The sequence below is a fragment of the Thamnophis elegans genome, chromosome 1 (genome assembly GCF_009769535.1).
Source record: "Thamnophis elegans isolate rThaEle1 chromosome 1, rThaEle1.pri, whole genome shotgun sequence".
Lineage (NCBI taxonomy): Eukaryota > Metazoa > Chordata > Lepidosauria > Squamata > Colubridae > Thamnophis > Thamnophis elegans.
Genome location: NC_045541.1, coordinates 85,055,784 through 85,071,379, shown reverse-complemented (window position 1 = coordinate 85,071,379; position 15,596 = coordinate 85,055,784). Strand labels below are relative to the sequence as shown.

The 15,596-nt window shown below is 40.3% G+C and overlaps 1 protein-coding gene across 1 annotated transcript in view; it reads right to left on the bottom strand.

Moving 5' to 3' along the window:
* TUB (TUB bipartite transcription factor) overlaps window positions 1-8,756 on the bottom strand; it is a 69,777-nt gene extending 61,021 nt beyond the window's left edge. Inside the window, exon 1 of the mRNA XM_032209546.1 lies at window positions 8,193-8,756. Coding sequence (XP_032065437.1) covers window positions 8,193-8,230 — 38 coding nt within the window. The 5' untranslated portion in view covers window positions 8,231-8,756. The remainder of the gene's footprint in view (window positions 1-8,192) is intronic.
* Window positions 8,757-15,596: the final 6,840 nt, after the last annotated feature.

Genomic DNA, 15,596 nt, shown 5'->3' with positions numbered 1-15,596 from the left:
CTAGAGATTAATTCAGGAATGGATTTCAGCATGCTACATTCAGGTTTTCTTTAGTCATCTGTTCTTATATTACTAATTACTAATTTGTAATATTAAAAAAATCCTATGCATTCAGTAAAGCATGGGGAAATTTTGACATGATAAAACCTTTTTTTATTTACAATTAGCACAATAAAAATGCTACCTTATGATGTCAGGATAAAAAAATTCCTTTTTTTCATCAGAATTTATTTAATAATAATTACATTTTTCTTAGACGTAAGAGATGCTTATCTAAATGATAATTAATGGAAATTTAAACTGATATATAGCACAGCTAGTGTAACACTGCTGGCAAAAGGCATTCAAGCTGTAACAATGGAATCATCTCTAAAAGTGAAGTAGAATGGGACTGGTTAATAGTTAGATGAGAGACCATGGACTGATGGTTAGGCTGGGCAGAGAGAATCTGGAATAAGGCAGTAGCAAACCACTTCCATATTTTTGCCCAGAAATCTACCTGGACATATTCATGAATCCATTGGAGTCAGGCTCATTATGACTGCATAAATGAACAGGAGAATGGTCATTTAACTGAATCGATACAAACAAAGACTCATTTCAGAGAGTGCAGAAATACAGTTAATAGACGCTGGGAAAGGGTAGCGCTTCTGCTCTACCCAGCTCTGTCTGCCCTACAAACATTGCATTCTTTCTAGCAAAGCACTTCTATTTTTCTGGCTCTGTGCACTTTTAATCCACCAAATTTTAAATTTTCTGTGTAACATACTGTTCTTGTTCCTTAAAGATTTTACACCATTGTTTATTTCATCCTATTTTTGGTATATATTGATGTTTTATTGCTACAAAAAGCCCAATTATCTGGCCAGCCTACAACATGGACAGTTATATAAAATATAAGTAGGATAGTCACAAGAGAAATATGTAATTGCAAATATTTCAACTTATAGGATAACTAAAAAAATGTTGTTCTATAGATGATTATCTGCAAGAATACCTATTATCATTTCAAATATGCTTAAATGCTGTATTAGATGTCTTCTCCTACTTCATGACATGTACTTTCTGTAAAATTAGCAGAGCTATAATGAGTAATTTAAACAATGAATAACAGATGCATATATTTTGTCTCACTTTCTTCCACTTCTCAGTAAGGCTTGAATAATATATATAATGTGTGTATGCTATTTTATTACTACCATCTGCATCTATAAAGGATGTTCATCTTATTAAAGATTAGTGGATAATTTTCTTAATGCCCAGCCCATACATAGAGAGCATATCAGCTTACATTTCTAGGAGACGGCCCTTCCCATACACACAGAATTTATTTATGCCTAATGTTCCATGTTGTAATCTGCAAACAACTGTAGAAGGAGAAGGAGAGTGTGGTGGTGGAGTCAAGAGAGGAATCATCCTGGAATTATTACATTCCCACGAGCAATCCAAGTCCAGCCCCTCTTGAATTCAGTTACCGTATATACTCGAGTATAAGCCGAGTTTTTCAGCCCACTTTTTGGGCTGAAAAAAGCCGCCTCGGCTTATACTCGAGTCTACAATTGGATCCGGCAGTGCTGTTGCCTGTTGGAGGAGGAGGAGGCGAACCAGCCTGCCATCGCCAGCCACTGCCAGCCCCGCCGCTCTTCCCGACCCCTTCCAAGCCCCACAGTCCAGTGATGTTGTTTGTATATTTTTCTCATGGACTGCCTCCACGGCCTCCCCGAGCCTTGCCGCTGTGCCTCTCCTCCGGCCAAAGCCTCCCGATGCTGGGAGGGAAGCTGTCATTCCCTCCTGTGCTGCCTGCTAGCTCCGTTCTCTGCCTTGAGGGAAAGCCGCCCCTCCCTGCCTCCCCGCGAGCCTGTTTCCCAGCGGGAAGCCAAGGAGCCTCTCTCAACGCTCCTCCAAGACCTCCGCGCTGTCTTGCCTCAGCTGTCTTAGCTGCCTCCAGGGGCCTGGAATCCCTCCTGCCTGCCTCACCGATCTCCATGCTGCCCGGCCAGTCCCCACCTCCGTGAAAGCTATCAGCAAGCCGCGAGCCGCCTCCAGGACCGTTCTGCAAGCCAGGACTGAAAAAAACTCTTTGGGGTCAGTTGGGCATGCGCTGTAAAGGAGGGGGGAATTTTAAACTAAATAAAATAAAATGTGAATAAAGCAGCTGGAGGGAAAGGGAGAAATGCAATTGTGAATTGAGTAAAGCAACTGGAGGGAAAGGGAGAAATGCAAATGTGAATTGTGTAAAGCAACTGGAGGGAAGGAGAAACGTAATGCAAACAAATTAACTGGAGAAACGTAATGCAAACAATTAGCTGGGGGGAAAGGGAGGAATGTGAATTGAGAACTTGGGAAAAGTGAGCTAATAAAGAATAAAGTGAGCTAATAAATAATAAAGTGTACTTAGCTGGAGAGAAGGAGAAACGTAACGTAATGTGAATAAATTAGCTGGAGGGAAGGGGGAGGAGTGAAATCTGAATTGCTTCTTAAAGTAAACCACGCACACACTGGTAATAGTTCATTTAAGGAACTGCTGTTGGGATGAATCAATTAAATTGGGGGAACTGCTGTTTAAATGTATTAATAAAAATAATTCTCTTAACCTGGGGGATAATGCAAATGTAAATCTCAAAGTTGCTTGTTATAATTGGGTGTCTTCCACCCCCCCCCATCAACTAATCTGGGGGAAAGGGGTGTTGTGTATTCAGATACATTGAAAAGGGCCAGCAACCACTCTGCTGAGCCCTAATTGGCCTAGGGGCATTAGAGGCTGTTGCTAGCCTCCAAGAAGCAGCTAGTCTCCTCTGATTGGCCAAGGTACTGCAGCAGCAGTTGCTGTGCAGTATCTGGTTCTGATTGGTTATTTGGGTTGTTACATGTCTTATAAATACTGGGGCGCGATCTGTTAGAATTTGAATCGCTGTCACCTTGCTTATGTATAATAAAGTCCATCTTACTGGCTATCCCATGGCTCCTGTGATCCCTTCAAACCCATCCACAACAAAAATAAAAACAATATACCAAGAAGGTGGCATACTGGTTGTGATTTGATCTCTTCGGGGGATCCCGGGGATCCCCTATACAAGTATTTTAATATTGCAGACTTGCAGTATTATAAGTCATACTGATATTATAGAACACTTTAATTAAGCGGGTCCCTTGAATAAACATAACTTTGAGTTTCAAATAACACTGATTTTTTATTTTTGAAATTTACCGGTAGCTGCTGCATTTCCCACCCTAGGCTTATACTCGAGTCAATAACTTTTCCAGCTTTTTGGGGTAAAATTAGGTGCCTCGGCTTATATTCGGGTCGGCTTATACTCGAGTATATACGGTAACTCTTATCTAGTGCCAATTTAGTGCTGACCATTAATTGACTAGATTTTTGTGTATAAGCAAGAACAATAAATCAGTTGTTACTTAAAGTGTGGTTGCGATGACTCCCCCCCTCCCTGGACACTTCCCCAGATATGTCTCCAGATGTCAGTTCAGAGGAGTATGAACCAGCCCCAGGCACGTCAAGAGGGGAGTTGGGCAATGGCTCCGAGCAACCATCTGAGAGGGATTTGGCTGAAGCACAGGACAACTCTGAGGCTTCAGATGAGGAAAGCATGATGAGGAAGAGGAACTGCCTTCTGCATCTTATCCAAGAACACACTGGGCAGTGGTCAACCTGATCAACCTGGGCAGCTAAGGTCAACCTGATTACTTGAGAGGAGGCAAACTCACCCCACTTTATGGGCTGCATCGCAAACTGGCTATTTAGCACAGAAGACACAGAAGACAGATGGAGATGAAGCTAGGAAGAATGTATTCATTTCCTAGATGTGTTTTTCCTGGTTCTTGTGACCCCTGTCTTGCTTTGGATTGACACTGTGCCTTGACTTGGATTGTGCCTCTTATTTTGTGGATTTAATTTTGCCTTATTCGTTTGTCTTGTTTGGGAAACTTTCAAGTGCTTTCTGTACTCACTGGCCATTGCTCTGTGGACTAGCATCGATCTGCCTTCGGCTAGACTTAATTGGAACAGTTCTGGGGTTTTGGTGAAGGGAATTGCTGGGGAATATTAAACCCGCTAAACCATTATTATATGTGAGTGAGCAGGACAGCACAGTGGTCCTGATTCTTTGTGCTTGACAACAATTTTAGATATTTTTTTTAAAAAACGCATTAGGATTTTCAAGCACACAAAACAGGGAACAGAAAAAGGATACTTTGAAGGGAAATGATAAACATGTATTACCTTCTTTATTCATATTCTAAACCCCTCTATAAAATTGTGGCTGCTAAAGTGATAGCATAGGCAGTGATTTATCTCTTGCTACTATCTTTCTGCAAATCTTCAGGATCAACATACGTTTGAGTTCATAGAACATCGAATAACAAGATTGGAAGGGATCTTGGAGGTCTTCTAATCCAACCTCCTGCTAAGCAGGAGATCACATATCATTCTAGACAAGTGGTTGTCCAGTCTCTTCTTGAAAACCTCCAGTGATGGACCCACCTCTGGAGGCAAGCTGTTCCACTGATTGTTTTCACTGTCAGGAAATTTCCCCTTAGTTCTAGGTTAGATCTCTCTTTAACGATCCTGCCCTCAGGTGCTTTGGAGAATAAGTTGACTCTCTCTTCTCTATGGCAGCCCCTCAAATGCTGTAAAACTACTTATGTCACTCCCTAGTCCTTCCCTTCATTAGGCTAGAGTCTAACACACCTAGTTCTCTCAACTGTTCATCCAACAGTTTAGCCTCCAGGCTCTTTATTATCTTTCTTGCACTCCTTTGTACTCTTTCTAGGGCCTCAAAATCTTTTGTTTTCTAACTGATCTACATTTACTGGAAAATATTTTTAGTGCTACTACTGTATTCTTAGTACAGTTTTCTTATAGGGTAGCTACTGTTAAACCATCAGGTAACACAGATATTTACGCAAAACCCTTTTTCCAGACAATTCAAAATGTTGTTAGAATACAGAGGTTCTAACTGATATTCTATTCAACTCAATCAGTTAATAACTTATTGGTTTCAGAAATGCTGTTGCATCATTTGCCATCTGACCATGTCCTCAGCCTTCTGTTTTAGAACTGAAATTGCCTCTCTCTTTTAAAAATACAGCATGCTACAATCTTTGCTTACAAAATATTGTATATAGTTTATTTTCACTCCATGCCGAGATCTCACTTTGCATACAGAGTGCATTCTTTCTCTGTGGGAGATAAAAACATTGACTAGAAGAGCTATAACCATACACATAAAATTTGAAAAAAATTATGCATTCTCTGTGCAAGCAACTATGTGCTGTTTTAAATGCTTTATGAGGAAAAACAAGTGTTAATAATTGTGATTCACCCTTTAAAAATGTTACATATACCTCAGAGCAAGAAAAATCAGCTACAAGTAAAAATTACATCTTTAGGTACGTCTACAAAGGAGCCATTAACAGTAATAAAAAATTAACAATGCACTATTCATCCACCGGACAAATCTAATTTAAAATATATTTACTTTCAACCATTGCTTATTTAGCTCATATTTTCTTTAATTCAAGCATGTTTTCACAATAGGAAAGAATATTAAAAATTAATCAGAACAGCAGCACACCTAATAAGAAAGCATAAAACTGCAACAACCACAAACAACTGCAAGTTAAAATGAACCAGATCTACTCCATTTTTAACTGACCTGGTTAATGTGAACACAGTCACTGAATAACATTCCATCAAATAATCATCTAACACTGAGTTAGGCTTTAAAAAGAAAAAGCAGAAACTTGGCACAAATCTGAACAGGCTGATAATTGTGAAATTCTTCCTGCATGAAGGCTGGCAGCTAACACTAATGATAATTTAATAGTTGCATTTTGGACCAATTTTCCAAAATGCCACTTGGGCTAGTTTTAGTTTGTGCCTAATGAACAGTTATTACTCAAGTAGCTACATTTTTTTAAAAAACTGTCTCCATAAAAGAAAATATAGGGAAATATTATAGCAATATTAACAACAGATACTGTCAGAAGAAAAATGTTATTTTATGTCTAGAACAGATATAATTTGTTGACAAATGTGATTTTTTTTAAAAAAGCACAAGTTCCATCAAACATATATTAGAGGAAATAAAATTCAGTGTTTTCCTTTGACTTAGAAATTCAACAGTATAATCTAGTTGTTTTCCAAAGGCCGTAAAACCTGGCGGAAAAGTGCAGAAAGCCTGCAAACCAGATGTTGATCACGCTCATTCAGCAAGTTGTAGAAAGCACCAGTTTTTTTTTTTGGGGGGGGGGCAATACCCCCAATTGGTTCTCATCAACAAGCATGGATAGTGGTCATACTATAGTTAGCATTATGGATGCAAAGTTGGGACAGGTAATGTTGCTTAAGTTAATTTCATGTCTATCAAGTTTTGAATATTTTATATGCTCCAAACATTTACATAATTTCTGGTATGAAGAGAAATCCACTTTTTCTTGTCAACTTTTTTGTTACAGCAATTTTGAGTTTCCACTCAAACTAGTTGATGCAACATTAGGGGTTTTTTCCCTGCCTGATCAGGAGGCATGATAAGCAAGGGGATTTAGCCCTGTGTCAAGCACTGTTCTTCACTTATTTCTGAGGCATGCATATATGCTTTCTCAGAAAGAGAACTAGCGGAGGCTTTGGTAGCTTATAGCAACCAAGGAACCAATTACCGACAACAGCAGCTAATGCTGCCATGGCAATTCCTGCTCGTCACAAAGACAGAAAGAATGGTGGTAGAAGTATTTGACTACCAATATTATATAGGAAGGTAGGAGTCCAAGCAAAACAATTCAGTAAGAGGGAGGAAGAAGTGAGGTATCCTATGATCAGCAGTTTCTGGTCTCCTTAACCTAAAGGTAATTCACAGAGGGGGGAGGGGGATTCAGCATAGAAAACAAGATTCCTCAGATAAGTTCCAAGGAAGAATAGATGTCAATCTTACCCCTGAACTGAAATTTGATTCTATACCACAAGTTTTGTTTGGAATACTTCACACATATATAATTTTTGTAAGTAACTGCATGAAAGCTATGTGCATTTTTATATAGGATCTGCTTATGACAAGGGATCTATGCATTTACCGCCTGTGACAAATTATTCTTGGGTTCATCAATTTCCTATACAGAAAGAATTTAAACTTGGAAATTAGTTTCAGAGAAAGCAGTGAAGAACAGAACTGAATGTCAGATACAAGGCAGTTGTCAACAAAGGAAGGATCTTGAATTACCATCAATCTTGACCCACAAAAGTCCTCTGTTTCTGAGGGTAGCAGGTAACATTTAAATTAAAGAAAAGGAGATTTCACAGGTGTCCTGAGTATTGCAATGACCTTGGAAATTATCTTAAATGTCAAAAACTTTTGCAGATAAATGAGGGGAAGAAGTATGAAAAATAGAATGGATGCAAATAATAATGGAGCAGCATGACATAGCACACTGGCCTTGATACATATTCACTCCTATTACTATCTGAAACTGGGACAGAATAGCCCATCACGATCTGATCCATTGAAATAAATCTAGAACACATCACAAAAGAATCACCCTGTAGCAACCACACAAAAGCAATAATAGGAACTGGCTGCGCATGTCAGTTCAAAACACAAAGATTTTTCAGCCCTTCCAAGGGACTGTGATGTACAATAGAGATTAAAAATAGTTCCGGACCTCTCCGTGTTATTGTTGGTGTTTTAAAGGATGCAGTTTCACAAATGCAATGGCCACATCTCCTCCCAAATGAAACAAACTACAGTACTTCTATTTATTCTCCACTTTCATTCATGAAAACTCCTTCCCTGCAGGGCTTGTTTCTTAGTTTATCCCTCAGCCTGGTTGCTCTCTATTCCTCACCTCCCAGAGGTACGTTTATTTAATCCTTTAAAGAATGTCAAAAGCACTTTTCTTACAGCTTCGTTTAATTTGAGTCGTGTATCCCACCCACCCCAGCATTATTTTTTCCTTCACTGTGAGTTGTATTATGTTGGAGAGGACGGGGTTTGCACTGAGGGAGCTCAGCTAATCTCATTGTACATATGTTGTGCACAGACAATAAAGAATTATTATTAAATACAAAACTTATTTAAGACGACACTTTTGCCTACAAGCACCCTTCCCGGCCACTTTGGAAACCGCGCCCAGGGAGGAGTGGGGGGGGGGGTAGTAGCCCAATCTGGCGCCTTGGGAAGTACCTGTAAGGGATCCAGTCCGCCTGATGCTTTGAAGTCATCGCTCGGCGAAGGAGCTAACAACTGCGGCACGGAGAACCCCGGGGGCCGGAATGGCAGGAAAGGAAACGGCCGGCGATGCCCTGGTCGCGGCCCCGCACCGAGCAGGGCAGCATCCTCTACCCGGCCTGCGAAGCAGAGCCACCGAAGCCGGCGGCAAGAACATGGGGAGGAGTTAGCCAAGCCACACTACAGCAGCAGCCGCGGCGGCGGCAGCGGCGGCATCTTCTCGGGGAAGGTTAGGCAGAGGCAGGGAGGGAGCAGGGACCTCCCGGCCGCTGTCCCTTCGAGCTGCAACGGGGCCGGGAGACAACTTGCTCGGAAAGAGGGAGCGGTGGGGAAGCAAAAAGGAGGAGAAAGGAGGACAAGGAGAAGCGGGGAGAGAGAGAGAGAAGAGAGACACGGTGGCGGCGGCGGCTACTCCTCAGCCCGCTTCTTTGCTCTGGTTCCCTTTCTTTAGCCGAGCCTCCGCCTATCCGAGCCCGCGCGTCCTCCCGGGGGCCGAAGAGACGCCGTTGCCCCAGTAGCGGCCAGGAAAGGCCACTGCACCGGACCAGCTTAGGCCGGCCCCTCTTCTCACCCGCCGCCCTTCGCCAGCCAATCGCCGCGCCCGCTGCTCTCTCTCTCTTTCTCTTTCTCTCTCTCCCCTCCCAGCCCCGCCTCGCTCCGGCCGTCTGCGTGGCTCAGGAAAGGTTCGCCAAGGCAACGCGCGCGCTCTTGCTGCCTTGCGGGCGCTGCGCTCAGCGGCGGAGCTGAGGCCACCTTGAGCGGGAAAGCTTTGGGAGGGAAGAAAGCTGGAAGCGGGAGAGAAGGGAGCGGCCGAGATGGGTTGGAAACGGCGCGCGCTCAAGCACTCGGGAGCGCGCGCGACACAGGAATTTTATTTTTATTTTTTCAATTGCCCCTAACAGAAAAAATAATAATTTGAAGCCGCAGAAAAATTCTTCTGGCCCGGAGTCACGCGTCACAATTCTCGCACAATGGATGATTATCTGGTCGTCTTGAAGATGCTCGATAGTTTTGCTGCGCGGAACAGTTTTTTTTTGTTTTGTTTTTAAAGAAGGGGAAATCGTCAGGAATAGATTTGCAAAATCCAGAGTTTGCAATAGCTGCATTGAAACTAAAGGAAGTCTGCTGTCTTTTAGGGCGCTTCGGTTAATCGGCGGGTGTCTGCTTCGGCAAAATACATTTTTAAGCGGACGGTGTTTCATGCATTTAACTAAATCCGGCAACGATGCACGTGAGGTTATAGTATGGTTGTGTGTTGGAGGGGAGAGGTTTTAGTGCTGTGTATTTTCCTCACTGCTGAGTTGAAGTCGTCTCCATCCATCCTTGAGCCAACAGACAACTATGTTGGCATGTATTTGTTGTCCGTGTTGTCCACTATCCTAAACTCTATTTGCCACCCACAACTTCTTTTCGAAGGAATGAGGGACAAAGCCAAACGGAGTTTTATGTGGTCCTTGGGCGGTGCCATAATGGGGTGGGGTCAATATATAAGCAACTGACTCACTCCGAAGACCAGATGAAAGCAACATAAATGGGACTAAGAAGAAGAAGAATGGGAGAACATTGGCACAGCTTCTTTGTGCTGCAATTAGGTACAATCAGAAAGACTGTAATCATAAGGGCTTTGTGAAGCTATTTCCATTCTTGAATCACTGAATGGATAACCTTGTGGGATAAGATGAAACAAAGAGAAAAGTAAAGAACGAAGAGAGCCGAGGTGGCGCAGTGGTTAGGGTGCAGTACTGCAGGCCACTTTAGCTGACTGTGATCTGCAGTTCAGCAGTTCAAATCTCACCAGCTCAAGGTCGACTCAGCCTTCCATCCTTCCCAGGTGGGTGAAATGAGGACCTGGACTGTGGGGGCAAGTTGCTGACTCAATTTGCTAAAAAATTTGTAAACTGCTTAGAGAGGGCTGAAAGCCCTATGAAGCGGTATATAAGTGTAATAAATAAATAAATCATGAGAAAATTGCAAATGGAAATTAAGCACTGTATATCTGGGGACACGTACAGACATCCACAGCAAATGAAGGTTGCAGCAAAATGACACAACTACAGTGATGTCGTGCTGCAAACATTATTCATTTGTGTGTGTTTGTGTAGCATGCTTACCTTTGAATCAATCTTGGCTCTTTGTGAAATGCCTGCAAAATCTCTGCCACTTTCTTGGCAAGATTTTGGAAGTGGTCTGCCACTGCCTATTTCTTAGGGCTGAGAATAAGGGACTGGCCTAGATCAGTCAGCTACTTTCATGCCCAAAGTGGGACTAGAGGACATGATCTCCCAGTTTATAGGTTGGTACCTTTAATAATAAAATCAAGTTCACATTCTTGGGAAAACATTGCTGTATCAACACTCTACACAAAGAAGTTTTCTATGCTTATTTCATTGAAGAAAAATTAAAAGTCCAGTTGTAAAGTGAGCATTTTATACTTTTATACATAAAAATAAGATGACCTTTTTGATTCTTGGAAAACTTGTTTTATAAAACATAAAGCTAAATCCAAAAATGTTAGAGAATTCCTAGAAATCTGGCACTCAGACAAATCAGCCATCAAGAAGTACATAAGAGATAAACATACTATTCAAAAGAGACAAAAAGGGAAACAAGATCAAAAAGACCTCTTCACCAGCAATCAACATCTAGATAAGCAGAGATTAACATCAAGATTAGTACCAAACCCACAATCAAGCAGTAAACAATACCCCAATCAAGTAACTACTAAATCAGACAGTGAAGCAGTAAACATCAGCCTAATCAAGGAACTGCCAAGAAGAAAACAGCATCCCCAGCAACACTGAAGGGCAAGCCAATGTATACAGAGAACAAACCCCACCCTCTTCTAGCACTGATGATATTACCTAGATAGATAATGAAATGTCTGCAAGAAAACAACCAAGCTCAGCACCAAGGACTCTATGAGACATAACAAAAGCTAGTTTTATATTGTTTTGGTGGCATGGATAATTTGATACAGATGGAGTGTGGAAATTACAGAGAAGTTGTCTAAATCAGCGGTCTCCAACCTTTCCGGTTTTGCGGATTGGCAGTGGGGAGAGGGGGATGGTTCTGTGAGAGCGGCAGGCGAGCACATGCGCAGCTCCATTTGTGCAAGCTGCCTGCTCACCTGCCCACTGCAGGCCAAAGTGGATCTATGTATGCCTGCTTGCCTGCCTCATCCGCAGCCCAGTTCTGAGCAGGCCACAGCCCAGTAGTGGGCTGGGGGTTTGGGGATCTCTGATCTAAATTGTATATGAAGAGAATTAGTTATTAATGGTTTTGTGTGATCTTGAGGGGCAACTGGATTTGCCATTATTTGGTATTTCACTTACTGATAAAAATGGATTTCACTAGAGAACTAATGAGTTCAGTATTGTATGTTGAATACCACTGAATCCTTCATTGTATACATATCTGCTGAATTAATTTCTAAGAATTAATACATAAGAAAAAGAGGGGGAAAATGAAAGAAAGAGAAAAGAAAGAAATTAAATAATTACTGTATTACTACATTACTATAGGATATGATCCATTTCATATTTCTCATACATTGAAATAAACTTAACTGGGGAACGTGCATAAACGTTCTTACAAAAAGTCAAATTTGGTTAGCTGGATGTCTTGGAAAAGATGCATGAGAATTTTATGAAAATTAGGATCAGCTGCTGAAGGTGGACACTTAAGTAACACAAGGAGATTTTGCTAGTATGAGGACTTTAAACTCTCATGAGGCCCGTTGTATACTAATCAGTTACTAATTAGTTATATACTAATCCTTCCCTCTTATAGATGATAGTCATACTTCGATAGAAGATTTTTTGTGTTTGAATACTAGGTAACAGAAAAATACAAACTCTGCACTGCCCTGAATTATTTTAACTTTGCCTCTTTAAGAGAAATATGTGAGTTATTTGGAGTCAGAGATTTACAGAATTTGTGGCTGAAGTTTCATTTAACTTTAATTTATTTCTGACAAACACTTAGAGATCAGCTTGCCCACCCTTGCCTTAAATAATATAGGGCTGAAATACCATAAAGCTAGTTATAAAATCTGGTGGCTCAAGAGATTTTGAACTCCAAATTTCTGCCATTAACAATTGAGATTATGTTAGGAATTGTAATCTGAAATATTTGAAGAACACCAGATTATCCATTCCTGAAGGGCCTTCTCCCATATACAGCAACCCTATCATTCTGCAGTTGTGTTTGTATAATACACTATTTCCAGTGGTTCTCTCAACTCAGTCATCTGTATTTACAAAACACACCAATTATAAGCAGCCACTTGGGTATCCTTTACATAATTTTACCAGTGGCTTCATATTATAAATGATATACAATGCATCATTTTACAGTAAGTTGCAAAATATGTCAATTGCCCATTTGTCCCAGCCCCATAGATGTTTATGAAGATGCTTAGTTTTGATTCCCTGATTATGTTGGTTAGATACTGCTACCTTCTGAGATCTAATATTAAGAAATATTCATAAAATATATAGTAGGATAACCTTTTGAAACAGACAAGTTTGACATATATTTAATTGAGGGCTTTCAGATACCTATGAGAATAATACATAATTAATAGCACTGCTGTCCTAATTAAGTTTGATACCAATTGCTCTATGTTCTTGTCCTCATAATTTTCTTTTGACACAGTGGAGTCTTTTCCAAAATAGCTAAATTCACTCACTTGAATCTACTGCTTCTTACTCTTTTTCTCAGTTCTTATTTCCCAGCCAAACATAATTCAACACTTTGTATTGAGATTCTTGTCATACTAGAGAACAGCTGATAGCCTGGCAATGTTAGCTTTTCAGGTACAAATTTCCACATGCAGCAATACTGCCAACATAATAAATTCAACATGTTCTTTCCTACAATATTGGCAAAAATCATTTACAATATCAAATTTATACCATTTTTCCTAAAGTACCCATTGTTCTTACAGCATACCAGATTATCAAGCACTTAATGCAAACTGAAACCTAATTTGATATAAAACGTTTGCCCTCAAAAAGTGAAGGACAAAACACATTAATGAGTTCCAAATTTATAAACGAATAGTTGAATAGCTGAAAAAGTATATAAAAAGAAATCCTCACATATTAAAATAAGAAATTTAGTGGTAAATGTATTTTGTGTTTCATTTAAAAGAACAACTATATTTTTCCCATTAAAAAAAAAAGAAAGAAAGAAAGAGTGATAGCAGTTGTTCAAAAACAAAAGACAAGAAACCTAAATCACCAAATTGCAAAATATTACAAAACAAGGACCAGCAGATAAGACTGGGAATAAGCCTCCTTCGGACAGATCCTCTCCTTTTGAATTCTAGGGAACATCAACTTTTTTATTTGGCAAATGAAGACAAATATATGTGTCCCAGGATAATGTTGCAGGATCTAATCTGAGTTGGTTAACAGGACCAGAGGTATTTTCTTCCAAACTTTCAGACTCACAGAGTCCTTCCTTAGGTATTCTCCTTAATTTGGCTTTGCTTTTATATGTCCAGGTGTTCAGTTTTGGTGTTTTTTTTGCAGAGTTACAGAAGTTGTTTGCTGCTGCTTTCTCCCAAAATAATTGTGTTTCTCACCCTCATTTTCCAGTCTGATCAACAGCCTGGAATTGCCTGGCAATTCCTCATCCAAGAAACAGCCCAACTTAGAAAAATCAGCAATTAGCTAGCTGCTACTATATGCTGAAGCTATTAAGGTTTTATAAGCCAGCAAATTAAAATGATCCCACGTGCCCTGTTTTCTGTTATGTCTCATGTTAAGTACTTGCTTTATTCAGACCCTTGGGGACAATAAGCAAAAGCTGACATGAATCATCAGCCATTCTGTTCATAGCCATCATGCAATAGGCATCCGGAATTTGAATTGGTTTCCTGTTTCAGGAATACATGCATATTTTGTCATATATTTCAATGCCAATCTGAAGCAAGAAGTTCTATGGGTTCTCAATTCAGTATGACAACTGAAACAATGCCTCTCAAAAATGCCCCTCAGGTCTCTCAAAAATTATAAATTTGGAGGACACCACCACCAGGAATGTTCAAAGTCATATTCTTCTGTGATATATAATACTGAAAGATTAAAATGGGGATCTTTTGGAGGGCTAGCATATGTATAAATATTTCTCTCAAGCAATTTATAAAAGGAAACAAGCTACTGTATTTTTTGGAGTATAAGACGCACCAGAGTATAAGAAGCACCAAGATTTTGAAGAGGCAATTTTTTTAAAAAAAGGTTTTGCACTCTGCAGACCTCTCAAAAATGGTCCATTTTTGCAATAATGGGCCCAATTGTTGTCAAAAAAAAGTGCATGAATAGCCTTTAGGAGGCTTGTAGAATGTTCCTGGAGGGTGGGGCCCCCAAAAAATGAGCAAAAAAGGCCCATTTTTTGTGAAAACAGGCCCGATTTTTGTCAAAAAAAAGGTCATGCATAGCCTTTAGGAGGTTTATAGAGTGCTCCTGGTGATTGGGAGGAGGCAAAAAATGGCCCGTTTTTCACTCATTTCTCCTCTCCCCAGCCCTCAGCAGTACTCTGGAAGCCTTCTAAAGGCTATGCACAGCCATTTTGGTGAAGGGGCAGGGTTTCAGGAGGCCAAAAATGCTGTATTCTGTGTATAAGATTTTCACCCTTTTTGGGGGGAGGGGAAAAAGTTGTGTCTTATATTCTGAAAAATACGGTAATAAGTTGGCTTCATTTTAAGTAACCTGTTCATAATTTAAGACTAAGAAAACATAATAGGTCTTGAAGACACAAAGTGTAATCAGTAATATGGTATTCCCTTTACAATAATAAGAAATCAGTGTTCACATTCTCCAATTTCCCTGTCTACTGGCAGAATGTTTACTTGAAGGAAAACAGCTGTGTAAAATAAGCTCTTCCTTCTCTTTATAAAACTGTCAACATCTGCACACAAGTGATACTTAAATCTCCTTCAATTGGTGAATATTGATTTCCCATATTTCATATTTCAAAAAAAGAAACACAATCAATACAGTTGAAATGTATTTCCGAGGTTATCAAGTCCTATTCCCAGTTTGATTCAAGTTACCTATATCATCTCCAAACGATAACCATCCAGCTTTTCTAATAGATTTCTAGTGAAAAAGACTTAAGTTCACATAACAATCTGTTCTATTGCAATGCAGCTTGTAGACCTGCATTCCTAGTCAGGGTAAACCTGTCTTTATGTTAAAATGAAAACCTGGTGGCTACATGGACACAACAAGGGTGCTGTCTTAGCAATAAAGTCAAGGGATTTGCCCTCGTCTTCTGAGATGTTTTGGCCTATAGCAAGGACGTCAAACTGATGGCCCACGGGCACAGGCCACGCCCATCCCAGCTCCACAA